The following is a 25897-nucleotide window of genomic DNA, read 5'->3' on the forward strand; positions in this document are numbered from 1 at the left end:
CTCTTGCCTATCAGGCAGAGAGCAGAGGTTAGAGGTTAGGATTCTGGACCAGGAAGCCCGGTGTGTGACTTCTGGTGCCCCTGTGGGTCCTACCTTCTCCAGTAGAGCAGAGAGGAGGCACCAGAGGTCATGGTAACAGTGATAGCTACTGATGGCTGAATGCTGTGTACCAGACATTAATCTTATGTGTATTATAGGCCTTGTCTCAGTCCAACTTTTATGACAACCCTAGTGGATAGAAGCTGTCATTCCAATTCTGTAGATGAAGAATGAGCTCAGAGAACTATAGTGACTTGCCAAAGACAACACAGCAGTCAAAAAACCCTCCCAAAGGACACCACCACTATCCTAGCAGAATGTGATGTCCTGATGTTCTCAGCACGCGGTCACTGAGACCCTGCTGTCTGACTGGTGCTGAGTGTGCTATAGGATGCCCAGAGACAGAAACAGAGACAGGATCCTACTACACTGGGATGAGTATAGCCATTACGATATACAGAGTAACACAGGAGAGAATGTTTAATGCTTTCTGGACTTCTTGGAGAAGGGGATAGTCTGAGTAGTCAGCCACTTCCTAGATGGACAAAATGGGGGAAAGGCACTTCAAGTGGAGGAAAGGACACATGGAATAGCACAGAGATTTGGAACATCCTGGTGTACTTGGGGAGGGTAAGCAGAATAGTTCCTAGAGAGAGAAGGATAAGGAATATGGGGTGGGGATGGGGTGGGCCTGCAGGGAGGTGATGGATCAGGGAGGACCAGTGGCTCTAGGCAAGGGAGGGAGGGTGTGTCAGTGAGGCCAAGTGCTAGAGTGGAAACAAAGCTGCTTGGAGAGAGCCCTGGTTCCTACAACATAGGCCAGAGGGCTCAGGCTGGGAAAGAAGGACAGTCCTAGCCACTCATCTACTCTGCTTGTGTTCACTGAGCCCTTATTGGCCATAAGATATGCAGATGAGTCTGTGGTGGTATATGAGAGACAGACACTACAGCAAAAGGTTTTGGTGTGTCTGTGGAGGAAGGCATCATGCTGGGCAAGGGACAGATACAAAGATGAGGAAAATGCTGTCCCTTAGACAACCAGGAGAGACACACCTTGTGAGAAATTAGAATGCTAAGTTTTTGCTGAGGAAAATATGTGTCCAGGGCACTGGGGAGCAGAGAGGACAGATACCAGACTGCCTGGAAAAACAGGGTTTTTCAGGAAGGGGAAAGTTGAATTGGGTCTTGAAAATGAATTTGTTCACCCCATGATCAAGAGGGAAGGGAGGGCATTACATTCCAGAGGAGACAGCATAGGCAAAGGCAGAAAAGAAGTTAGTATACTTGGGGAAAAGGGGTTCCCCAAATATGGATGGACCCTGGGTTGCCAGGTGGGGAATAGCCCCAAGAAGTGAGTAAGGACCGGTCTTTGTGTCAGATTGAAATGTTTGGGCATTACCTAAGAGCAGACAACTTGCTAAGCAGAAGAACCACTTGACAAGGTCTCTGCTTTATGGAATGACTTGCCAAAGACAACTGAGGAGCCTGGAGGTGGGAGACCACTGAAGAGCAGGCAAAATAGACCCAAGAGAAAAGAAAGAGGTCTGATCTTGAGCAGGGGTAGTAGGAAGAGAAAGATAATGCTCCCTTTCCTGACCCTGAGTTCCAAAGTTGACTTTTTGAATTGTTTCCCTCGATGGACCAGGCACAGGCCAGACACACTAGAGAAGGCAATTTGTTCCAACAGAACCTGGAAACCCAGGTCCCTCATTTTGCTTCCAAAAGACAATTCCCTGTCTGACCAGTGACTTGAAGACATACCCCACTCCTGTTTGTTGAGGTGGGGGACCAGGACTGGCTTGTCATTATGCAAAAAGCGAGGTCTGATATGCACCAGCCATAAATTCCATGGTTACAGAAGGCACATGAACGCTTAGCCTCAATTTCCTCATCTCTAAAAAGGGAGATCATTCCTCAATCTCTGGAAGTCACAGGCCTATTCGTTTGTTGCTTATTCACTAAACAGTTACTTTTTTGGCACATATCATGTGCCAGATCCTGTGCAAGGTCCTGTAGATGTGGTGATGGTCATACAGAACCCACCCCTGCCCTCAGCTTTCTAGGGGTGGGGGTGGAGGACGAAATCGCTCTGTCAGCTATAAAGCCTTGCACCAGTCTGGTCATTTTTCCACTTCTTATCTCCCAATAAGGTTGTAATCGGGTTAACTCTTAGCTTCTTTATTTCCTTATCTCCATATCCTTAAGCAAATCTCTTCCCCCTCTCGAGAGGATTCCTTATTCCCTATATCCAGCTCAGGGTCTATGATTGGCTTTAACTACGAAAGGAAGAAAATTTTCTAGGGGAGGAGACCTCACTATAAAAGAGGAAATAGGAGCAGAAAAAGCTGAGAACTCCTCAGCACACTTGACTTTCTTTAGTAAGTATCCCCTCCTCATCTCTCTTCGCTACTCCTCTTATATTTCACCCCTATTCCCCGCCTTCAGTAGCTGCGGTCTCTTTAAATGCGCTCCTCCCTATAAAATGGGCTGTGGGGCGGAGAGCGCGTTTCTTCCCCGGGTTGAACGTTAAGTTGTTTGACCGTTTCGGGCTGCCGTCCTGCAGATCCGCCATATTGTCTGCTGAAGCTACCGCTGAAGCTGCCGCCGCTGCCGCTGCCGCCGCCAAGTAGGAGCGAGCGGAGCCGCGATGGGTGAGTAAGGACGCCAGGCAATTGGGGACTCGAGCTGAGGCGGTCCTGGGGTTTGGGGTCTAGCAGGAGCCTGTCTTCGGTCTGCAGGAGATGTCTGAGGTCCTCTCCACATAGGTTTGAGGGGAGAAGCCAGGCCGGCGGAGACGCTCAGGCCAGTTTGGGGCCGGGCTAGGGCCCTGGCGGGAGCAGTCTTCGAGAGCTGGTTCCGGGAGCACCTTTGCCACGCCTGGAGCCCCCACGTGGTGTCCCAGGGCCGGAGCCCACGCGTTCCCGAGGGCCCTGCGCCGAGACCGGGGCTGGGGGCGAGCTCCCGGCGGCAGGCCGGGGCGGCGTTGAGGGAGCCCTCTCCAGGCGTGTGTTTGACCGACGCGCATCTTGACTGGATTCTGGGGCTCCTCTGAACTCAAGGGAGATCCTGCCTGCGTCGCAAGTAGACTCCTCTGGTGAGGGAACGCCACGCGAGCCGGCTCCAGGCCCGTAACCAGGGGCAGCCATGCCGTAAGCAGCCCGGGCCGCTGAAGGCCGGCAGAACTTGCCGAGCCCCGGCCGGAAATGGGGTGGTTCGGTTGGACTCAGAGTGACAGCCTCGTAGTAGAAAACCACAGGCCAAGACCTGGGGGCCATATGTAGAAGATTGGGGATTTCGGGTGTGGGCTTGGCCCGGGTTAGGAGAAAAGGAGCGACCTGTTGCTCTCTGAAGGGACTCCCCTGGCAAGGCCTGTGCGCGGAGAGAAACGATGGCGAAGTCTTTGGACTTGGCGGCAGAACCATCATCAGCGAAGAGCTCTTTCCTCTTAAGCATTAAAAACTATCCATTGCTAAGCTGTTCCTACGCGTGGGCATTGTTCTGGCTGCTTTTCATGTCACGTTTTATTTAATATGCACAACTTAATGAGACAGATACAACTGTTACCCCATTTTACAGGTAAGGAAACTGAGACTTAGAGGTAAAGTAACTTACCCAAGGTCACACAGTTAGTGGCTAAACCAGGGTGATCCCTCCAAAGCCCTAGTGTAAAGCTGCAGTTCTTTATAGCTTGGCCACCTAGTGGTTGGGCTGGAAAGGGGGAAAGAACGCTTTTGACCCTAGGCAAAGTTGTAAAGGTGTTTTTTTGTGCTTGTGGGCCCACTTTAAAATCTTTAGTCTGAATGAAACTGAAAAACTCCAAAGTGAGTTGCTAACCCCAACAGTTGTATGCGGAGGGGTGAGCTAAATGAGATTCTGGGATTGAGTTTTGTTAAGAACCGTGATCCTGAGGAAACGTAAATTATTCCCTGGAGCTGCAAGGCAGTAGCTTTAGAATCAGATCTGGTATTGCAATCCTGTCACTTTCTAGGACTCTCATCCAGAGAAGTCAACGTAAATATCAAATGCAAATATCAAATGCGGTAGAAGGCATCTAGCACAGTCCACAGAAAATGTTATTTTCCTTTCCGGTTCTTTCTTTTCCTCATCATTTTCCCCTAGGAGGGGAAAGGGAATGTTATCAAGATGTTTGAGGACTGAGATAACAGTGTTCAGAGCCTACTGAGGGCTCCATAGGCGTCGGAACAGGTTCTTTTCTACCTTCGGTAGCATTCCTTTCCCTTAACGACTCTGGTTTCCAGAATCTATTGTCAAGCCTGATAGGCTTATCTTTCTTTGTAACTGCAGCTTTATGTTATCAATGGAATTTTTAGGGTACTTTTCTCTTATAAATTTTTCTGTTGGCTTTCAATTTTAGGAACACTGGTTCCTCAAATGGAAGGAGCTAATGTTAAGTTTATTCAGCTCAGTGAAATAAGTTTATAGATTGGGAGCCACCTCAGGAAGATAACATAGCTAGTAAGCAGCACAGCCAGAAATGAGATCCTTACCCATTTTGCTGTACACAAGCCTTTTAGAAGAGTTAAGATGTGAAGTAAAATTAGTTCTTTTCTGGTAGACTTTGAGATGAAGGTTCTTACATGGAGCAACAAAGCCTTAGCAGGGTCCTGACGGGGATTTTTAGTCTAGAGTCAGGTGGCCGTCCTTTCTCTCTCCAGCTCCATTTTAGATACCTCTCCCCTGTCCCATTTGGTCTTTCTGAATGTCCAGCTATTGGTGTTTGTGGTTTTTGCCTGATCCTTATACATATGATGTGAGTGAAACTAGGATACATTTAATCCTAACATGGAATCAGAGGTAGTTTGAGTTATCTGCATTCATAAATGAGTAAACTGAGACTTTAAGAAGGTTAGGTGACTCATCCAAGGCTGATGATTTAGGCCCTTTGTGTTCTGGGAACACTAATACAGCCCTCACCACACCTCCATAAATCTAGAACCTCCTGTATTTCTCTGCGCTCTCAGGTGTGCTCTACTCAAGGCCTGGCCTAATTCGTATACTGTTTGTCATGTGCCAAACTTCATTAGCTTTAACAGACTTTTGTAGTGATTTCACTGCTATTAGGATCCTGTAAGGGTGATGCTTGCCGGCTCTGGAAATTACTTACTCTGACCCTCCTTAGCAGAGACCAAGGTCTCTTAAGACTAAGCCTTGGCAGATGCTGGTTGTTTTATCACCCATTCCTGCCATCTTGCTAACCAGGAATCTGGCAGCCCCTCCCCAGCCCCAGGGATAGGTCTTGATTAATATAAACTATAAACCAATCATTGTAATTCTATCTCCCGAGGCAGTGATTGATTTAGGCTTGGGTGTATGAGGCAGCTCTGGCTAAGTAGACAGGAAGGGGAAGCCTGGGGGACTTCTGGAAAAGACTTCCTTATTTAAAAGAGATTTGCCAGGTTTTATTTTATTTTATTTTTTGCCAGCTTCTATTTTAACTTGGGTATCACCAAAGTATGAGAGAATAAATAAATAAATAAAGATGGGCAAGCTGTAATAATAGCCAGCTCTTAAATAGAACTTGCTATGTGCTAGGTACTAAGTACTAGAATATTAACTCCTTTACTTCTCAGATTCTCAGGTTCTGGTTAAGGAAACTGAAGCATAGAGAAGTTTAGTAACTTGTGCAAGGTCAGAGCTACTAAAACTTACTCGGGTAGTATGGGTCTAACCAGCATATGGGCTATTAAGGGCTGTGTTCTGCCTCTGGAAAGGAAACAGCCCTTTTCTGACTCTGAAATTGGTTTTAGTAGTGCTGGGGTCCTGAGGCAGAATTTATAAATAAGAGGAAGCAGTTCTGAGGGTGAGAGTAGAGAAGATGGGAAGAATCTGATGTTTTCTTGATGTTTTTGAGCCACTGAATTAGGCAGCTTTGGAGCCACTGAATTAGGCAGCTTTGGAAGTGTCCTATCTCTTGGTTTAACTAGATACTGAAGGCCACTTCTAGTTTGGTTTTTGGCTGCAAATAACAAAACCTTTCTAACTGAAATACTTCCTGGTCAAGAAGTAATTTAGCCCATTTCTTCTTTTAGTTTCCCTCCAAAGTTGCCCACCCACTCGTGTGTGACAGCTACTTGCAGAGCTGCCACCTAATCATCAGTCACCACCTAAGTGTCCCACAAGCCTCACACTTACTCCCCTTTTCTGGCCTACTTTTCCTGCATTTTTTAAATACTAGAGCCATTAGCCCAGACACTGGGGCATCTATCCATCTTTGGTTGCTCACTCTTTTCTTCCCTTTCTGTATTGGCAGTTGTTAAAGACGGTGATCATATTTACTTCTGAATTGCTTTGTGTAGGTTTTTCTCACAGCAGAGACCCACAAAGAGTAGTAATTCTGTGCTCTTTAACCTTACCTAATCTCAGGCTCCTTAAAGTGGAAATGTGGATGGGGATGTCTGGGTGGCACATTTGTTTGGATGTCCGACTCTTGGTTTTGGCTCAGGTCATGATCTTGAGGTTAACGAATCAGGCTTTGCATCAGGCTTCACACTGAAGTTTAACACACACACCCCCCCGCCCACCTGCACATGCTTTCGCTTTCTCAAAATGATAGATAAATCTTTAAAAAGTGAAAATACGGGTAAACACTATTAGTATTAATGAAGATTTCGTGAAGTACGAGATATCAAAAAGAGTGTAAATTGTAAAGGTATTATTTTAGAAGTCCTCCAGATCTCTTCTGTAGCTTCCTGTACCACTGCTCTAATTCTTTCCTATAGCAGTTTTGCTAAAACACCCATTCGATCTTGTCACTCTGCGCCTTAGTTTAGGAACGTTCATGGACTTAGTATCTACAAGATAAAATCATAACCCATACAGTTTGGTATTCAAAGCCTTCCTAATGATTTTACTAATCTTACTCTATTTAAAGATTTACCTACATATCTTGCACTCCACTCAGACTACCTCCTTTGTATGTTAGCATCACTAGCAATAAAGTAACAATCCCTTCCTTACCTGTCTTTTCCTGTGGGAATCTTGCCTGGTTTTCAAGGTCTAATTTAAATGCTACCTCCTTTCTGAACTCTTGAATACTTCATACCTCCCAAACTGGAAGTGAACGCTCCTCTGAATTCTGTAGCACTTTGCTCTTGCCTTTCATACAGCCCATTTCGTATTCTTTCTTGTGTTACAGTTACTTAATCTGTAATACAGGGGCATCTGGGTGGCAAAGTAGGTTAATGGTCTGCCTTCAGCTACTGTCATGATCCCGGAGTCCCAGGATCAAGCTCAGCGTTGGCTCCCCGCTCAGCAGGAAGTCTGCTTCTCCCTCTGACCCTTCCTGCTCTCAGTTCTCTCACTGTCTCTCAAATAAATAAAATCTTAAAAGAAAAATCTGTAATATAATTTGTTCTTCAATCAGTAACTTCATCTCCACAGCCTTTATAGTTCTCATCTCTAATATAGGGATAATATCTACATCAGAGGAGTGTTAGGCAGATTCAGTGTGCAAATGCATGTAAACCATTTTAGCATGGTGTTTATTATCATCTGAATAATTACAGTAATTGCTTTTAGTCCCTTAGTGAATAAATGAAGGACTTACTATGTTTCAGGCCCTATGCTAAAAATAGATTAATAGATTAAATAATTTGTCTTTGAGGGGAAGGCAGTAACACATTATGAAAACTTGTCAGAAACATACTTTTAGGGGCCAGGCAGGCAATGGATATTCACCAGTTTTAGCAAATGTTTATTGAATACATAGTATGTGCAGTGACGGTTCTGCTCTAGGCCCTGGAAATACAGTGGTGAACAAAACAGACAAAAATCTGTCTTTCTAGTGAAATTTCAGAGTTTATATTCCTTTTTTTTTTTTTTTTTGACAGAGATCACAAGTAGAGTGGCAAGCAGAGAGAGAGGGAGAGGAGGAAGCAGCCAAGCAGAGAGCCCGATGTGGGACTCGATCCCAGGACCCTGAGATCATGACCTGAGCCAAAGGCAGAGGCTTAACCCTCTGAGCCACCCAGGCGTCCCTCAGAGTTTATATTCTAATGGGTAATCAACCACATGGAAACTGGCAGGCCCGCTACAGAGCTCCATGTGGTCTATGCAGCTCTAGCCAATTTTTGCCAAGGGGACTGGAAGTCTAGCATTGCCTAATTTCCCATTGCTTTTCACAGTTCCTCTCCCCTTGAAGTTAGAAATCCAGATTTTCATGATATTATTGGATTAAACATTTGTAAATGTTACAAGTTAACTCAAAAGCTAAAAAGCTGGAGCACCTGAGTGGCTCAGTAGTTAAGCCTTCGTCTTGATCAGGTCTCACTCAATCTCATCATCCTGAGTTAAGGCCCCCGTATTGGGCTCTATGCTGGGCATGGAGACTACTTTAAAAAAAAAATTTTTTTTTTTAACCTTAAGCTAACCAAACATCTGGATATTTGAGGCCAAGTATAGTCCAAGAATTGCGTGACTTATAAAATAGTGGAAAATAATATTCTATATATTTTATAAGCTATTTCTTCATCTGTGTATTTTTATTTTTTATTTTAAAAAAAATTACTTATTTATTTATTTATTTGACAGATTACAAGTAGGCAGAGAGGCAGGCAGATAGAGAGAGAGGAGGAAGCAGGCTCCCTGCTGAGCAGGGAGCCCGATGCGGGGCTCCATCCCAGGACCCTGGGACCATGACCTGAGCCGAAGGCAGCGGCTTTAACCCACTGAGCCACCCAGGTGCCCCATCTCTGTATTTTTATTAAAAATTTTTTTTTGAAAGGATGAAGACAGGCTCCTAGATGGTGTGATCAGTTGGATATCTGACTCTCAGTTTTGGCTCAGGTCATGGTCTCAGGGTTATGAGATTGAGTCCCATGTCTCAGACTCTGTGCCAAGCATGGGAGCATAGGATTCTCTTTCCCTCTGCCCCTTCCACCTGAGCACTTGTGCTCACTTGCTCACTCTCTCTCAAAATAAATAAATCTTTTAAAAAAAGAATGCTGCGGTGCCTGGGTGGCTCAGTCCTTAAGCGTCTGCCTTTGACTCAGGTCATGATCCCAGGGTCCTGGGATGAAGACCCGCATCAGGCTCCCTGCTCAGTGGGAAGCCTGCTTCTCTCTCTCCCACTCCCCCTGCTTGTGTTCTCTTGCTGTGTCTCTCTCTGTCAAAAAAGTAAATAAAATCTTAAAATAAAATAAAAAAGGATGACGACAGACATTTTTAAAGTCTTGCTGATTACAATAGCATTATGTATTTAGTAGGTTTTCTTTTTTTTTTTTAAGATTTTTTTTTATTTGTCAGAAACAAAGAGACAAGCAGGGGGAACAGCAGGCAGAGGGAAAACTAATACATATATTAGTATATTAGCATATATACATATACTTTTTTTCTTACCTCCTAGTTAATCTTGTGTACCACACTTTGGAGACCAGTGAAAATGGTAAATATTTGGATGAGGCAGACCAGAATGCTGTGGACCCATATAGTAAGGGGGTACACCCTAGCCCAGGGAATCAGGGAAGGCCTTTAAACTAAGTGAGATCTGACCTATGGAATAAGAATTGTCAGTGGCAGGGTGGGAATGATTATTTCAGAACCAAAAGTTTGGTAGACTAAGTGGATTAGTAGCATGTAGGGAATGATATTTGGACTTTATCCTGATGATAGTGAAATGCTGTTGAAGGGTTTTAATCTCAGAAGTGATCAAATTTATTTATTTATATCACTTGGACAGCTCTAGGAGGATGAATTTGGCTTTAATAAGATTGCAGAAAGAACTGACTAGGAGGTTCTTTAAGTGGTTGGTTCTTAAGAAGTGCAGGAGTCCTGGCAAGAGGTGATGATGGCGTATGAGGTGGTAATAGTAGGGAAAAAGAGAGTTAGGAATTTGAAAGAGCAGGACTTGGTTATTAATTTCACATGGAGGCTGATGGGGCCAGTGAGGGAATTAAGCATGACTCCTAGACCTCTTGCCTTAAGCAGCAGAGTGTATAGTGATGCTGTTAACTGAGATGAGTTTAAATTTTGACATTTTGAGGTGTCTCTCTGACCTCTAGAGGAAGATGTTCAAAAAGCAGTTGGGGGGCACCTGGGTGGTTCAGTGGGTTAAAAAGCCTTTGCCTTCGGCTCAGGCCATGATCTCAGGGTCCTGGGATCGAGCCCCGCATCGGGCTCTCTGCTCAGCAGGAAACCTGCTGCCCCCTCTCTCTCTGCCTGTTTCTCTGCCTACTTGTGATCCCTTTTTTTTTTTTTTTTTTTTTTAAAAAAAAAAAGTAATTGGATAGAGAAGTGTGAAGCTCCAGGAGTGAGGTCTGGGGATGGAGATAGATGTTTGATCATCTCTTGATCTGTATATGGAAACTAAAACCATGGAATCACTGATGTATCATGGGAGATAGGCTGAAAAGAGAACCCCAAGGTGCATCAGCCATAATATGCAAGAAGGGGATAAGCAGCCAGAATTGGAAGAAAACTGATTGTCTCAAAAACCAAAGAAAAAGAGTCTTTCTTGCCTTCTGTTTTTTTTTTTTTTTTTTAAGATTTTATTTATTTGACAGAGAGACAGAGAGGGAACACAAACATCGGGAGTGGGAGAAGGAAAAGCAGGCTTCTTGCTGAGCAGGGAGTCCAATGCAGGGCTCGATCCCAGGATAATCCCAGGACTCTGGGATCATGACCTGATCTGAAGGCAGACTCTTGATAACTAAACCATCCAGGTGCCCCGAAAAAGAATATTTCAAGAAGGAAATGGTCAGGGTTGAGTGCTGCAAAGAGGACCAGCAAAACATGGTCTAAAAAGATTGGTTGAATTTAACATCATACACCTGATCAGTTGCTTTTACAAAAACAGTTTTGATGGCATGCAAGCAAATTGGAGTGGGCTAAGGAATGAATGAGGAGAGGCAAACTGTTTCAAGAAGTTTGGAGTATATGGAGAAAGAAGAGGTTAATGAGGCTCTTACAAAGTCTACCGAGAAATCATGATGACCTGAGTTAGGGCAGTTGGCAGTAGGAATGGAAAAAGAGAGTGCAAAAATAATTAGGAAATAAAACTGGTATTTCTTATTAGTTGGATGTTGGGTAAGGGGAAAGTTGTCAAGAGTAACTCCTAAGATTTTGGCTTGAAAAGCTGAGAGAGATGTTGGTGCAGACTGCCTAATTCCTTGTATCGGTATTTTCTCAACCTTTTCTTTAATTATCACCCTCCTAAAGAAGGAGGAATTTAGAAAAATTAAATTAGGAATTTAGAAAAAATTTTAAAGATTTTTTTTTTTTTTTTTTTTTTTTATTTTGAGAGAGAGACAGTGAGAGAGAGCATGAACGAGGAGAAGGTCAGAGAGAGAAGCAGACTCCCCATGGAGCTGGGAGTCCGATGCGGGACTCGATCCTGGGACTCCAGGATCATGACCTGAGCCGAAGGCAGTCGTCCAACCAACTGAGCCACCCAGGCGTCCCAGGAATTTAGAAAAAATTTTAAAAGGAATTTATTTTCTAAATAAATTCTACTAATAATTAATAAATTAGAATACATAATTCTAATAATAAAAAAAATTTCTAAAGTTTTTTTTCCCAAAGCATCCCTCCTGTGAAATTTTCACACAAAGATACACTTTTTATTTTTTTTATTTTTTTAAGATTTTATTTACTTTTTTGACAGAGAGAAATCACAAGTAGATGGAGAGGCAGGCAGAGAGAGGGAAGCAGGCTCCCTGCTGAGCAGAGAGCCTGACTCGGGACTCGATCCCAGGACCCTGAGATCATGACCTGAGCCGAAGGCAGCGGCTTAACTCACTGAGCCACCCAGGCGCCCCCAGATACACTTTTTTATGTACAGTAGTGTATCTGTGCTTTATACATAAAAAGAGTAGACATAAAGCTTGGCTTATTCAATATAAGATTAAGAATGATGAAACAAAAATTTTAGTTTGCATTTAAGTTTTGTAGCCATATTTACTGAATAACTTTTTTTTTTTTTTTAAGATTTTTATTTATTTATAAGACACACAGAGATCACAAGTAGGCAGAGAGGCAGGCAGAGAGAGAGAGAAGGAAGCAGGCTCCCCGCTGAGCAGAGAGCCTGATGCGGGACTCGATCCCAGGACCCTGAGATCACGACCTGAGCTGAAGGCAGCGGCTTAACCCACTGAGCCACCCAGGCGCCCTGGACCTTTGTTTTTATACCTAACCAAACTGTTCTTGTTCCTCAAACCAACCGTGGGCTTTCTGATCACCTAACCCTTGCTTCTGGTGAACTGCTCTCCCCATCTCTTAAATTACCTTCAGAAATAGATTTTTTTAAGATTGTGTTTATTTGACACAGAGAGAGACAGCAAGAGGGAATACAAGCAGGGGAAGTGGGAGAGGGAGAAGCGGGCTTCCCAGTGAGCAGGGAGCCTGATGCAGCACTGGATCCCAGGACTCTGGGATCCTGACCTGAGCTGAAGGCAGATGCTTAATGACTGAGCCACCCAGGCTCCCCAACCTTCAGAAATATTAACCATCTAATGGGGTACCTTGTTGGCTCAGTTGGTTAATGGTCTTGCACACTTGCTCTTTCTCTCTCTCTCTCTAGTATGCTCTCTCTCTAATAGATAAATATATTTAAAGAGAAAGGAAGGAAGGGAGGAAGGAAGGAGGGAATGAACAAACAAATGAACGAACGAATATTAACCATCTAGCCTTCAAAGACCCCTGTAGAGCTTATACTCAGCACAGATAGTTCTCACTCCCACCTTCTGAACTCATTGATCACCTAGATTTATGGCTTTTATATTTTCTATTAACATATAATGTATTATTAGCCTCAGGAGTACAGGTTTGTGAATTGTCAGGCTTACACACTTCACAGCACTCACCATAGCACATACCCTCCCCACTTAGGGCTTTAATGTTCTTGATGCTATGAGAGTAAAGTAAGTTGTAAAACTTCCTAAAGGCAGAAACCTTTACACAGTACCTGGCACACACATTTTTTAAAATGAGTAATAAATCACTTGTCTATTTGAGTTAGTTTAGAGATGATTATTTGGAATATATAATTTTTTAAAGATTTTGTTTATTTTAAATTCACTTAATTAACATAATGTATTATTGGTTTCAGAGGTAGAGTTCAGTGATTCATCAGTGTGATAAGATTTTATTTATTTGGGGGTGCCTGGGTGGCTCAGTCGGTTAAGTGGGCTGCCTTTGGCTCAGGTCATGATTCCAGGGTCCAGGGATCAAGTCCCGCATTGGGCTCACTGCTCAGCGGGGAGTCTGCTTCTCCCTCTCCCTCTGCCTGCCACTCTGCCTACTTGTGTTCTCTCTCTCTCTGTGTCAAATAAATAAATAAATAATCTTAAAAAAAAAAGATTTTGTTTACTTGGCCGCCTGGGTGGCTCAGTTAAGCCTCAGGTCATAATCTCAGGGTCCTGGGATCGAGTCCCGCATCAGGCTCTCTGCTCAGCGGGGAGCCTGTTTCCCTCTCTCTCTCTTTCTCTGCCTGCCTCTCTGTCAATAAATAAAATTTAAAATTAATTAATTAATTAATTTAAAAAAAAAACAAGCAGGGGGAACAGCATGGAGAGAGGGAAAAGCAGGCTCCCAGCAGGGAGCCCAGTTTGGGGATGGAACCCAATGTTGGGCTCCATCCCAGGACCCTGGGATCATGACCCAAACCAAAGGCAGACGCTTAACCGACTGAGCCACCCAGGCACCACAAGATATTATTTTAAAGTAATCTGTGCATCCAATATGGGGCTCGAACTTAGAACCTCAAGATCAAGAGTTGCACACTTTACGGACTGAACCAGCCAAGTGCTCCTATTTTTTTCTTGATTTCCTTGAACACTGTGAGTGGTTAGAAGATATTCAGTGAATATTTTGGGGCTGGCCTAAATGGAAGTTGAGCTCTTTGATTACTCTACTTTAATTCATCTTAGTTCCTTGTAGCACCTAGTGGCAGTGGCAATAAATTGTCCCGAAGAAGTTGAGAGCTGCCAGATTCTGTACAGTCTACAAAGGATAGTTGAAAATTTTCTTCTGGAGAAGCTGAAACTGTAGCTATCCTAGTCCTGTTCTGTGTTTCTCACTACCCCTTATTTCCCATCCCTGGGTCTGACCATTACACTTACATACAGACTCAAGGGCCAAAAGGACTAGTAAATCTACGGGAGAATTAGGATTAGAGAGCTAGTCTTTGGGGCTATCAGCATCTGATTGAGTTAGTACCTCAGTGTGCCATACTTAACTTAGACCTTGAGCTTTGAATACATAGTTGTGTATGCAGATATTTTGTCACATGGTCTTTTAGCCAAACCACCTAGTTATAGATTTAGCTTTGTTTCCTAGAGTGATCACTGCTCAGCCCAGTCCCGTGAGGATCTGCCAGATTAGGAGTAGCCTTAATATGGCCCCATTGTGGACGGACCCACTTGTCCCCTAGAAGAGCCTCTCCCATTGTCTTGATGACTAGCATTTCTGACAGGCTGGCAGATAACACCCTGAGAGCCTCATGCTGTCATACCTGTTTATATACTGTTTTGTTTGCAGTATTTTCCTGGTCATGAAGCTAGGGGAGAAATTCCAGAAGTTTGAAAAGCTATTATTACCAAACCTAATCCAAAAGTACTTTTGTGGATATTCTCATTTATCTTCATAACTCTGAGGTATGAGACAGGGCAAGGGTAGGAAAATCAAGATACAGATAAATGACACCCACGGTTGTGCATTTATTGAATAGCAAGACCAAAACTCAGGTTGTCTAGCCTTGTAGTTCCTTTCACCAGTACCACACTGTTCCTAGCATGCCTTTTTGTGGTTCATCTAGCACAACTGCCTTCTCTCAGCCTAGCTATTTCTAATACAAACCCTTGAAGATACTCTGTCCATTTATATAATGTTGAACTTTTAAAAAACATTTATTTGTTTTATTTTTTAAGATTGAGAGAGCAGGGAGAGGAGCAGAGGGAGAACAGTGGACTCCCAACTGAGCATGGTGCCCAGCGGTGGGCTCTATCTCACTACCTGAGGTTATGACCTGAGCTGAAATCAAGAGTCAGATGTTTAACTGAGCCAACCAGGCACCCCCATAATGCTGAACTTTTTAAAAACCATTTTCAAGCCCTACACCAGAGTTCAGTGACATTTATGTCAGCTCATGGTATTTCCCTCATCTTGATATCATCAGTGTCCCTGCCGCCACCTGTCAGTCCCTACATTTTTCTACTTCTGTTGCTATCAGTGTTATTGTCATCTAATATTTGTATTCCCCATTCCTGGCAAGAATTGGATCATACCTCATTGAGGGATGAATCAGGCAATGGTTAGGGTAGTAGAAGGAACATTGTTGACTCTCCTTCCAGAAAATAAGAAGGGAGTCCCCATGTGGCTAGTATGCTTTAAGTAAGGTATATGTAATGGAGAGAGCATTGGTTTTTAGAAATACCTGGATTAGACCCATTTAATTGAGTGGGTCCTTCTGCAAGTTATGCCTTCGTTTCCATACCTCTAAAATGGGGGTTCTTTTTTTCTTTTTTAAGATTTTATTTATTTGAGGGCGCCTGGGTGGCTCAGTGGGTTAAGCCGCTGCCTTCGGCTCAGGTCATGATCTCAGGGTGCTGGGATCGAGTCCCACGTCGGGCTCTCTGCTCAGCAGGGAGCCTGCTTCCTCCTCTCTCTCTGCCTGCCTCTCTGCCTGCTTGTGATCTCTCTCTGTCAAATAAATAAATAAAATCTTTAAAAAAAAAAAAGATTTTATTTATTTGAGAGAGTATGAGCGAGAGAGCAGAAGCAAGAGGAGCAGCAGAGGCAGAGGGAGAACCAGGTTCCCCACTGAGCAGGGAGCCCAATGTGGGGCTCAGATCCCAGGACCCTGGGATCATGACCTGAGCCGACTGCAGTCACTTAATGGACTGAGCCACCCTGGTGCTCCTAAAATGGGGGTTCTGTACGAGTTGTGCCTTAAAAGCTAAGCAAATCATTACTTAATTATTACCATTCAAATTTGAATTTTCCTTGGGAATATCCCCTCACAGAGGTTAGACACTGACTTTGGGATATTTCAAAGATCTTTCAAAAGGGGTATTTTAGGGCTTTTACTCTGGATTTAGATAAAACCTTTTGACCATGGCTAGAGACTTTGGAAAGCATTCTGGACTAAACTCGAAGACTGTTTCACACCTAGCAGTAAAGACACAGATGTGTGATTTTTCTTGGCAGGAGCATCATGATTCTTGCCTTCTTTGGAGCCTGACAGAGGTCTCCTAGAAAGACACAGAACTAAGAAGCCTGAACTAAACCAGAACTAAGAAACTTGATAGAGGAGAGGCACTTGCTGTATACTGCAGCAGTTTTTTGGTTTATAGACTGGTTTAATCAGAAAAACTATTACTTTGAAGGCATCACAACTAAAAATAAATTCATTAAGAAAGGACTTCTGGGGATCACTGGTTTGTTTTGTTTTCCTCATGTGCTAGGTATTATATGTAATACCTAAAATGAATAGGTATCCATTTACAAAAGAATGAAGTTGGATATTCCCACCCATCCCCCCGCTCGACCTTACAGTATATACAAAATTAACTCAGTGGATCAAAGACAAATATGAAAGGCTAAAACTATAAAACTCAAGAAAACAGTAGATCTTCATCACCTTGGATTAGACAATAGTTTCTTAGATACAACAAATCAGCACAAGCAACCAAAAAGGAAAAACATAAAATGGACTTAGTCAAAATTTAAAACTTTGGGGTGCCTGGGTGGCTCAGTGAGTTAAGCCTCTGCCTTCGACTCAGCTCATGATCTCAGGGTCCTGGGATCAAGCCCCGCATCAGGCTCTCTATTCCGCAGGAAGCCTGCTTTCCCTCCCACCTCCACCTGCCTCTTTGCCTACTTGTGATCTCTGTCAAATAAATAAATAGAATCTTTAAAAAAACTTTTTTAAACTTTTGTGCTTCAAAAGGCACTATCATAGGGATGCCTGGGTGGCTCAGTTGATTGGGTGTCTAACTCTTTATTTTGGCTCAGGTCATGATCTAGGGGTCTTGGGAGTGAGCTCCAAGCTCAGTGAGGAGTCTGCTTGATATTCTCTCTCTCAACTAAATGACTCTTTTATTAGAAAAGGCACTGTCATGCATAATGAAAATTATGTAAGTGTTCACTCATTGCATTGTTGGCTACCAGACAGCTAACATGACAAAATGCAACTCAATTTTTTTTTTCAGCTTTCATTTATTTGAGAGAGCACACATGCGGAACCAAGCACAAGTGGTTGGGAGGGAGAGGTAGGGGACCCCCCACAACTGAGCAGGGAGCCTGGTATGGAGCTTGATCCCTGGGCCCTAGGTCAGCCTGAGCCGAAGGTAGATGCTTAACGAGCTGAGCCACCCAATTGCCCCAAAACGCAACTTGGTTTTAATAATTGATTCTTAGCCTGCTATCTATATATATTTTTTCCCCTGTTTTCTTTTTTAAGATTTTATTTGTTTATTTGAGATTGAGAGAGTGTGAGCAGAAGGGGGCTGAGGAGCAGAGGGACAGGGACAAGCAGATCACACTGAGCATGGAGCCCAGTGTGGGGCTCCATCTCATGACCCTGAGATCATGACCTGAGCCAGAATCAAGAGTCAGATTCTCAACCAGTGGAGCCATTTAGTTGCCCCTTATCTTTCCCTGTCTTATATACAAATTGGTATATTCCTATTCCAGATTTTTTGTTTTGTATTTTTATTTTTATTTTATTTTTAAAAGCTTTTATTTATTTATTCATGAGAGAATGAGTGAGAGAGAGCATGAGAGAGGAGAAGGTCAGAGGGAGAATCAGACTCCCCAAAGAGCTGGGAGCCCGATGTGGGACTCGATCCTGGAAGTCCGGGATCATGACCTGAGCCGAAGGCAGTCATTCAACTAACTGAGCCACCCAGGCGCCCCTGTATTTTTATTTCGTTGAGTTTGTTGTTAACTGCTTTGAATCCTTTGGGAAACTTAAGTTTAAAATGTTGGATGGAACATTTGAGAGCACGTGTGTGATGTGCACTGTGCCATTGATTCCTGCTCTCAAAGATTTAATGGCTTAGAAGTGAGAGGAATGAGTTATAAATTAAAACTGTCATTGCAGGTTGTCAGTGGGAACAAATTTGGGTAACAAATCAGAGATAAAGTGGCCACTAATTAAAATGACAAGGACAGATTTTAATGGATAATATACTATTATAACAGGGAAAAGTGTGCACTGAATTCAACTTCGATTTCTGTAGGGTTAACTGGGCATTTTAAAGGGAGGATAGAAGAATGGGGGGACAGAGAACAGGGACTTAGAAGAGTCAGGGAAGTGAAAAATTACAAAATGTGAGAAAGGAGGATTAGTTCATCTGAAACCCACCTGGGTTTGCTTACTGGTGCTTATTGACCTTAGGCTCCTACCCTGCCACAAAGCCTGGGAAATGGGGTCCTATTTTCATGTATTGGTGGAACAAACTGTAAACTCTTCTGCAGTCTTGAGATTTTCTCAAACGGAACTATGTTACTGTTTTGTTCAAAGGTTTATAGGCCGTCGTTGAGGCCTAGTTGAGAAAAGGCTCAGAGGAAGCTGGATAGACTTGGGTTAAAGAGAGACTGGCACAGGTAGAAATCAGTTTATCAATCTGTTAAAGTTTGGGGAGGAGGAAGTTCATGGCTGACTCTAAGGCCAAGTGTATGGTAATAGCATTAACTGAACAAGGGAAGAAACAGGCAGGAGGCAGTAGTAACAGTAGAGATTTGGTACTTGACATAGAAGTGGAGGTTGAGGGCACCTGCGTGGCTCTGTGGGTTAAAGCCTCTGCCTTCGGCTCAGGTCATGATCCCAGGGTCCTGGAATTGAGCCCCACATCGTGCTCTCTGCTCAGCAGGGAGCCTGCTTCCCCCATCTCTGCCTACTTGTGATCTCTGTCTGTCAAATAAATAAACAGAATCTTTAAAAAAAAAAGTGGAGGTTGAAGAAAGGGTGATTGTCCACACTGACAGTGAGAGATGGGCACTGAAGAGAACACAGTATGAAACCTGAGGAGTGGCAGGAAAGGTAGAAGTGGGAGAAGGTGGCACTGTCAGAATCATGGGTAGAGTTTCAAGAAGGCAAAGGTGATCATAGGTGATGAATTAGGAAGTCTAATAGAATCAAGGCAGACAAGGTCACTGGGTTTAGTAGGCTAAAACGTATTCTTCTGAAGCACTTGTGTGTCCTGATTTACAGCTTGTTTTTTATTCAGTTTTCATACCAATTCTGGAAGAAATCTATGGTTTCAGGTTTCTAGGAAGAAACCCTTCTAAAATCTGCCTTTGGAAGTTGTGCTCCACTGCAGTCACAGGAAGATTTCTTTGTTGTACACTTTTTTTAAAAATTTTTTATTTTTAGATTTTTATTTATTTATTTGGCAAGCAGAGAGGCAGGCAGAGAGACATCAATGTGGGGCTTGATCCCAGGCTACCCTGGGATCAGGACCTGAGCTGAAGGCAGAGGCTTTAACCCACTGAGCCACCCAGGCACCCCTGCTGTACACTTCTTCTGTGACTTACACTTCCTGGGAAATGTGTATTATGCAGCTATTACAGCTAGGCCTTGTGTCTGAGGCAGTGTAGGTGTTCAGTAAATATTGAATAAATACTTGAACAGCGATTCATTAATAAATACTTGTATATCTATGATACTGTAGATGCTGGAGATATAAAAAAGGTCTGCCTTTGCAGAACTTAAAACATCCTATGGAAGAGAATAGACACAAACTGTAAAATAGTGTAATGAAGGAAGTAAAACAGGTGTTCTGACAAAAATAAGAGTAGTTTACTTTGGATTAAGGTAATGAGGAAAGGACCTAGCGATTCTAAGAGCTAGGGAAGAGCACTGTGGACAGAGAGAAAACAGGAAGTATGAAGACTGCAACCAGAAATAGCCTCCAAATAGTGATGGGGCCATTGTGACAGGGACATATAATGATGAAGATACAGAGTTGAATGAGATGAGATGAATATATAGGCAGGACCTTGAATTTGGAAGAGGTTTTTATTCTACATGGGAGTAGTGGTGTCTCTGGTTTTGTTGTGTGGTGGATGGGGGGCGTAGGGGAAGAGAGGAAGAGGTAGGCTCTTTAGTAGCCAGGTGAGATAGTAGTGACTTGAACGGTATGGGGATCAGGAATTAAGACATGTAAATACAATCAAGACATATTCGGAGATAAAACTGAGACAGGTTTGGGCAGTAGATTAGATGAAAGTGGAGACAGAGGGAATCAGGAATGGCTTTTTCCTTAGGTTTTGACTTGACTAACTTGTAAATGTTGTTGGTGTTGCTTTTGAGGGGGGAAGAATTTGAGTTAGTTTTGGATATCCCAGATAAGGATTTTGATAGGTAGTTGAATATATGGATCTGGAGCTCAAGGGAGAAGGTTTGGCTTAGGACATAAATTTGGAAGTTATCATGGGAATGGATAAAATCACCTTGTAAGAGAATGTAGAAACCAGTATGTAGGGGTGCCTGGATGGCTGAGTCAGTTAAGCAGCTGCCTTTAGCTCAGGTCATGAACCCAGGGTGCTAGAATCGAGCTCCGCATTGGGCTTCCTGCTCTGCTGAGAGCCTGCTTCCCCCTCTCCCTCTGCCTGCCGCTCTACTTGTGCTATCTCTCTGTCAAATAAATAAAATCTTAAAAAGAAAAAAAGATAGAAACCAGTATGTAGATGTAGGGAGGAGGAGCCATTAAGAGGACTGAGAAAACTGGATGAGGTTGAGAGTGGTGCCAAGACAGCAGTGTTTCTGAGAGAATAGGGGGATTAGTAATTACTCTGAGAGTTGAAGAAGGGGACAAATTCCTCTCCATTAGATATGGCAACAGGGAGGTTGCTGGTGACCTTGATAAAAGCAGTTTTCTGTGGAACAGAAGAAATAGAAGTCAATTTGAAGAGGTAGAAGAGTGAACAGAGCACCCAGAGATTCAACAATAGTGGTAGTGCCTATTTTTAAAAGTTGGTCATTTTACCGTGCGTTATATCTTACACATATAATATGTAATATTCAAGAAACATGTCACAAGAAAATTAAAGTGGAGACTTAGGGTATGTAGATGACTTTCAAGAGAGATTGCCATCATTATCAAATTTATTATCATTTGGACAGCCTACCATTATATGCCTCTTGATGGGGTAAGTATGAAATGCACAGCATCGCCTTAACGTATTATTGCCAGAAACATATCGTGAACCCAGAAGGCCTGGGTGGCTTAGTCGGTTAAGTTTCTGCCTTTGGTTCAGGTCATGATCCCAGAATCCAGGGATTGAGCCTCGTGTCAGGCTCTCTGCTCAGTGGGGAGCCTGCTTCTCCCTCTGTCTGCCCCACCCCGATGTTTGCTCGCACAATCTTTCTTTCTCAAATAAAATCTTTTTTAAAAAAATACTGTGAACCTGAATCTACTCTAGCCTCAAGACCTAACTTCCGTTTTATAGGAAATACAAGAGATAAGCATGTAAATTAATGACAAAAAAATGAGATGCAGGGCATTCATTAAGACAACTGACCTAGTCTTTTCAGAAAGTCAGTATCATGAGTAAAGGGATGGGGCAGGGATTTTATAGATTAAAAATGACCAGAAGTTGGGAAAATTATGTTGTAATTTTTTTTTTTTTAAGATTTTATTTATTTATTTGACAGAGAGAGATCACAAGTAGGCAGAGAGGCAGGCGTAGAGAGAGAGGAGGAAGCAGGCTCTCCCCTTGAGCAAAGAGCCCGATGCAGGACTCGATCCCAGGACCCTGAGATCATGACCTGAGCCGAAGGCAGCGGCCTAACCCACTGAGCCACCCCAGGCACCCGATGTTGTAATTTTTAAAGATTTTATTTATTTATTTGACAGAGACCACAAGTAGGCAGAGAGGCAGGCAGAGAGAGAGGAAGGGAAGCAGGCTCCCTGCCAAGCAGAGAGCCCGATGTGGGGCTCAATCCCAGTACCCTGGGATCATGACCCAAGCTGAAGGCAGAGGCTTTAACCCACTGAGCCACCCAGGCGCCCCATAAAGTTTTTAATTGTTTGAAGCTATATACCTAAAAATATGTATAGGTGAATGTCAGGAATTTGCTTAAGGATCACTTGGTTGATGGAAATATAGATGAATGGCTACTAGTTGATTATTGACTCAATGATTGCATTGAGATTATTCTGTCTGCTTTTGTATATAATTGAAATTTTCCACAATAAAATGTTAAAAGACTAATACAGTGGGTGAACCTTGACTAGGTTCTGGCTTGGGGTGGGGAAAACAAAAAGCCCAACGAACTATGACAACCATTTTGAAAGAAGAAAATTTGAGTATGGACAAGATAATAGGTGTTTCATTAATTTTCTTAAGTTTGAAATTGTGCTTATGTAAGAAGGCCCTTATTAGGAGGCACATACTAAAGTAATAAGGTAAAGTGCAAGGTATAACGTTGACAACTTTAAAATGTTTAGTTTAGGGGTGCCTGGGTGGTTCAGTGGGTTAAAGCCTCTGCCTACAGCTCAGGTCATGATCCCAGGGTCCTGGGATTGAGCCCTACATTGGGCTCTCTGCTCAGCAGGAAGCCTGCTTCCTCCTCTCTCTCTGCCTGCCTCTCTGCCTACTTGTGATCTCTGTCTGTCAAATAAATAAATAAAAACTATATATTTTTTAATAAAGATTTTATTTTTATTTATTTATTTATTTAATAAAGATTTATTTATTTGACAGAGACAGCAGAGAGGGAATGTAAGCAGGGGGGAGTGGGAGAGGGGGAAATGGGCTTCCCGCTGAGCAGGGAGTCCAGTCTGGGGCTCGATCCCAGGACCCCGGGACCAGGACCCAAGCCGAAGGCAGACACCCAATGACTGAGCCACCCAGGCGCCAATAAAATTTTTTTTTTTTTTAATGTTCAGTTAAAATATAAATATAAAATATCCCTTCCTCTCTCTCTGCCTGCCTCTCTGCCTACTTGTGATCTCTGTCAAATAAATAAATAAAAATCTAAAAAAAAAAAAATTTGTTGAATCTTGGGGCACCTGAGTGGCTCAGTTGGTTAAGGACTCTTGATTTCAGTCCAGGTGTTGATCTCAGGGTCATGAGTTAAGCCCCATGTTTTGTTTTGTTTTGTTTTTGATCAGTTTATAGATGTTTGTTATGCTATTTCAGTTTTTCAGTGTTTAAATAATTCATGGGGCACCTGGGTGGTTCAGTCAGTTAAGAATTGGACTCTTGATTTTGGCTCAGGTCATGACCTCAGGGTCATGAGATTGAGCCCCACATGGGGCTTTGTGCAGAATGTGGAGTCTGTTTAAGATTATCTCTCTCAGGGCACCTGGGTGTCTCAGTGGGTTAAGGCCTGTGCCTTACGGCTCAGGTCATAATCCCAGGGTCCTGGGATTGAGCTCTCTGCTCAATCTGAGCAGAGAGTCATCGGGCTCTCTGCTCAGTTGGGAGCCTGCTTCCTCCTCTCTCTGCCTGCTTGTGATCTCTGTCAAATAAGTCAACAAAATCTTTTTTTTTTTTTTTTTTTAAAGATTTTATTTATTTATTTGACAGAGAGATCACAGTAGGAGAGAGGAAGGGAAGAGATCACAGAGAGAGAGGAAGGGAAGCAGGCCCCCTGCTGAGCAGAGAGCCCGATGTGGGACTCGATCCCAGGACCCTGAGATCATGACCTGGGCCGAAGGCAGCGGCTTAACCCACTGAGCCACCCAGGCGCCCATAAGTCAACAAAATCTTAAAAAAAAAAAAAAAAAAAGATAATCTCTCTCCCTCTCCCCCACTGATTGCAAATGCTCTCTTGCTCTCTCTAAAAATAAATATTTTTAAAATAATTCTTAATAAAAAGGACACAAAAGTTTTTTTGCTCTCCATGACATGAGAACGGAGAAATGGGACAGTAGCTTGGATAGGGTGGTGAATGGAAAAATATACAAGTGACTGATTTTTAGGATAAAGGATTTCAGGCGGTAGGGGCGCCTGGCTGGCTCAGTCAGTGGAGCATGTGATTGTTGATCTCAGAGTTGTGATTTGAGCTCCATGTTGGGTGTAGAAGCTTTTGCTAAGCAGAGAACCTGATGCGGGGCTCAATCCCAGGACCCTGAGATCATGACCTGAGCCGAAGGCAGAGACTCTACCCACTGAGCCACCCAGGTGCCCCAAAAATAAATCTTTTTTTTTTTTTTTTTAAGATTTTATTTATTTATTTGACAGAGAGATCACAAGTAGGCAGAGAGGCAGGCAGAGAGAGAGAGAGGGAAGCAGGCTCCTTGCTGAGCAGAGAGCCCGATGCGGGACTCGATCCCAGGACCCTGAGATCATGACCTGAGCCGAAGGCAGCGGCTTAACTCACTGAGCCACCCAGGCGCCCCCCAAAAATAAATCTTAAAAGAAAAAAAAATTCAGGTGGTGAGATTCCTGGAACTATTCCTATGGTGCTAATTTTAGCTAGCACCATTAATATCAAAACTTTACCATCGACTGTCTGTGCATTCATAGTAATTATCTATTAGGTAGACCAGCAAGAAGACAGGCAAAATTTAAACCAGTCTATGTTGTGTTTGATAAGAAACTGAACCCAGGTGAGTTTTGGAAGAACATCTTTGAAAATGTTCAGATTTACCTCTGTCACTTGTGTTGTGTGTTGTCTTCCCACTCTTCCAATCCCATCATGGCTGGCTCTATCTGTTTCGGAAGAATTTTGATTTAGTTAATTTCTGGTTGTTCACACAGCAATCAGATGTACTTTAGGTTTGTTTGGTTGGATTTATGGTCTAGGGAGAGAAGTCACTGCAAAGAAAAACCTATACTGTGAAAATGAGTTCCTAAAAAGCGGATACAGTGGGTAGAGAGTGAAACTCCTAGGCAGATATCTTGGCAAAGTTTTCACTTGCTCCCTGTCATATGCACTAATTAGAGAATTGATTGCCAGTAACTCTCAAGGTAAAATAACTGAATAATACATGGGGTGCCTGGGTGTCTCAGTTAAGCCTCTGCCTTCGGCTCAGGTCATGATCCCAGTTTCCTGGGATCGAGTCCCACATCAGGCTCTTTGCTCAGCGGAGATCCTGCTTCCCCCCCTCTCTCTGCCTGCCTCTCTGCCTACTTGTGATCTCTGTGTGTCAAAGAAATAAATAAAATCTTAAAAAAAAAAAAGACAATACATAGATCAGTCTAGACAGAACCTAGTTCAAGGGCAGGAGCCAAATTGAACAGAATTATGTGTGTTGGGGGGATGGAAAGAAGTAATTCTCAGAGGTTGGATGAAAGTAGAGGCCTTTAGAGATTTAGATCCCAGCCCCAGCGTCACAGTTTAATAGCTGAATGATCTTGTGTAAGTCATAATGCTACTGAACCTGGTTCTTTAGCTGTTAATTGCTGTTTAGGTAGTGTCCAAGGGCTTAAAACACTTGATTTCACCACAGCCTCTGTCGAATCTTGTTTGGCTGGCACAGTGTTGTAAAAACGGAGTATGAGTGCAATCCCTGATGTAATATTATGACCTGCTAAACATCGTTCACCTCTTTACCTTTTAAGGCATTTGAGTTTGTGTTTAACTGAAATTCTGGGATGTGACCACATTGGTTTCTTTATCAGTGATGGAATAGCTTCCAACCCAGAATTCTGATAGATTTGCTGTTACCAATAGCTTTCCTTTTCAGGAAATGAGAAGAGACTGGAGTTTGGGACCAAATAGGTCAGGGTTGATATTAGCTTCCTCACTTGTTCACTTACCCTCTGAGTCTCTCTCTCTTTTTTTTTTAAAGATTTTATTTATTTTATTTGACAGGCAGAGATTACAAGTAGGCAGAAAAGCCGGCAGAGAGAGAGGGGAGGAAGCAGGCTTCCTGCTGAACAGAGAGCCCGATGCGGGGCTCAATCCCAGGACCCTGGGGTCATGACCTGAGCCGAAGGCAGA

General features: G+C 43.2%; 1 protein-coding gene across 2 annotated transcripts in view; it reads left to right on the forward strand.

The window, feature by feature from the left end:
* The first annotated feature begins 2556 nt into the window (after positions 1–2556).
* Positions 2557–25897, forward strand: part of KPNA6 (karyopherin subunit alpha 6) — a 58882-nt gene continuing 35541 nt past the window's right edge. The window contains exon 1 of one of the 2 annotated variants that reach the window (XM_059136402.1): positions 2557–2690. In XM_059136402.1, the coding sequence (XP_058992385.1) occupies positions 2687–2690 (4 nt within the window). In that variant the 5' untranslated portion in view covers positions 2557–2686. Of the gene's footprint in view, positions 2691–3566; positions 3616–25897 lie in introns of those variants that run through there. The other variant, XM_059136401.1, reaches the window with a different exon arrangement.

The sequence above is a fragment of the Mustela lutreola genome, chromosome 10 (genome assembly GCF_030435805.1).
Source record: "Mustela lutreola isolate mMusLut2 chromosome 10, mMusLut2.pri, whole genome shotgun sequence".
Lineage (NCBI taxonomy): Eukaryota > Metazoa > Chordata > Mammalia > Carnivora > Mustelidae > Mustela > Mustela lutreola.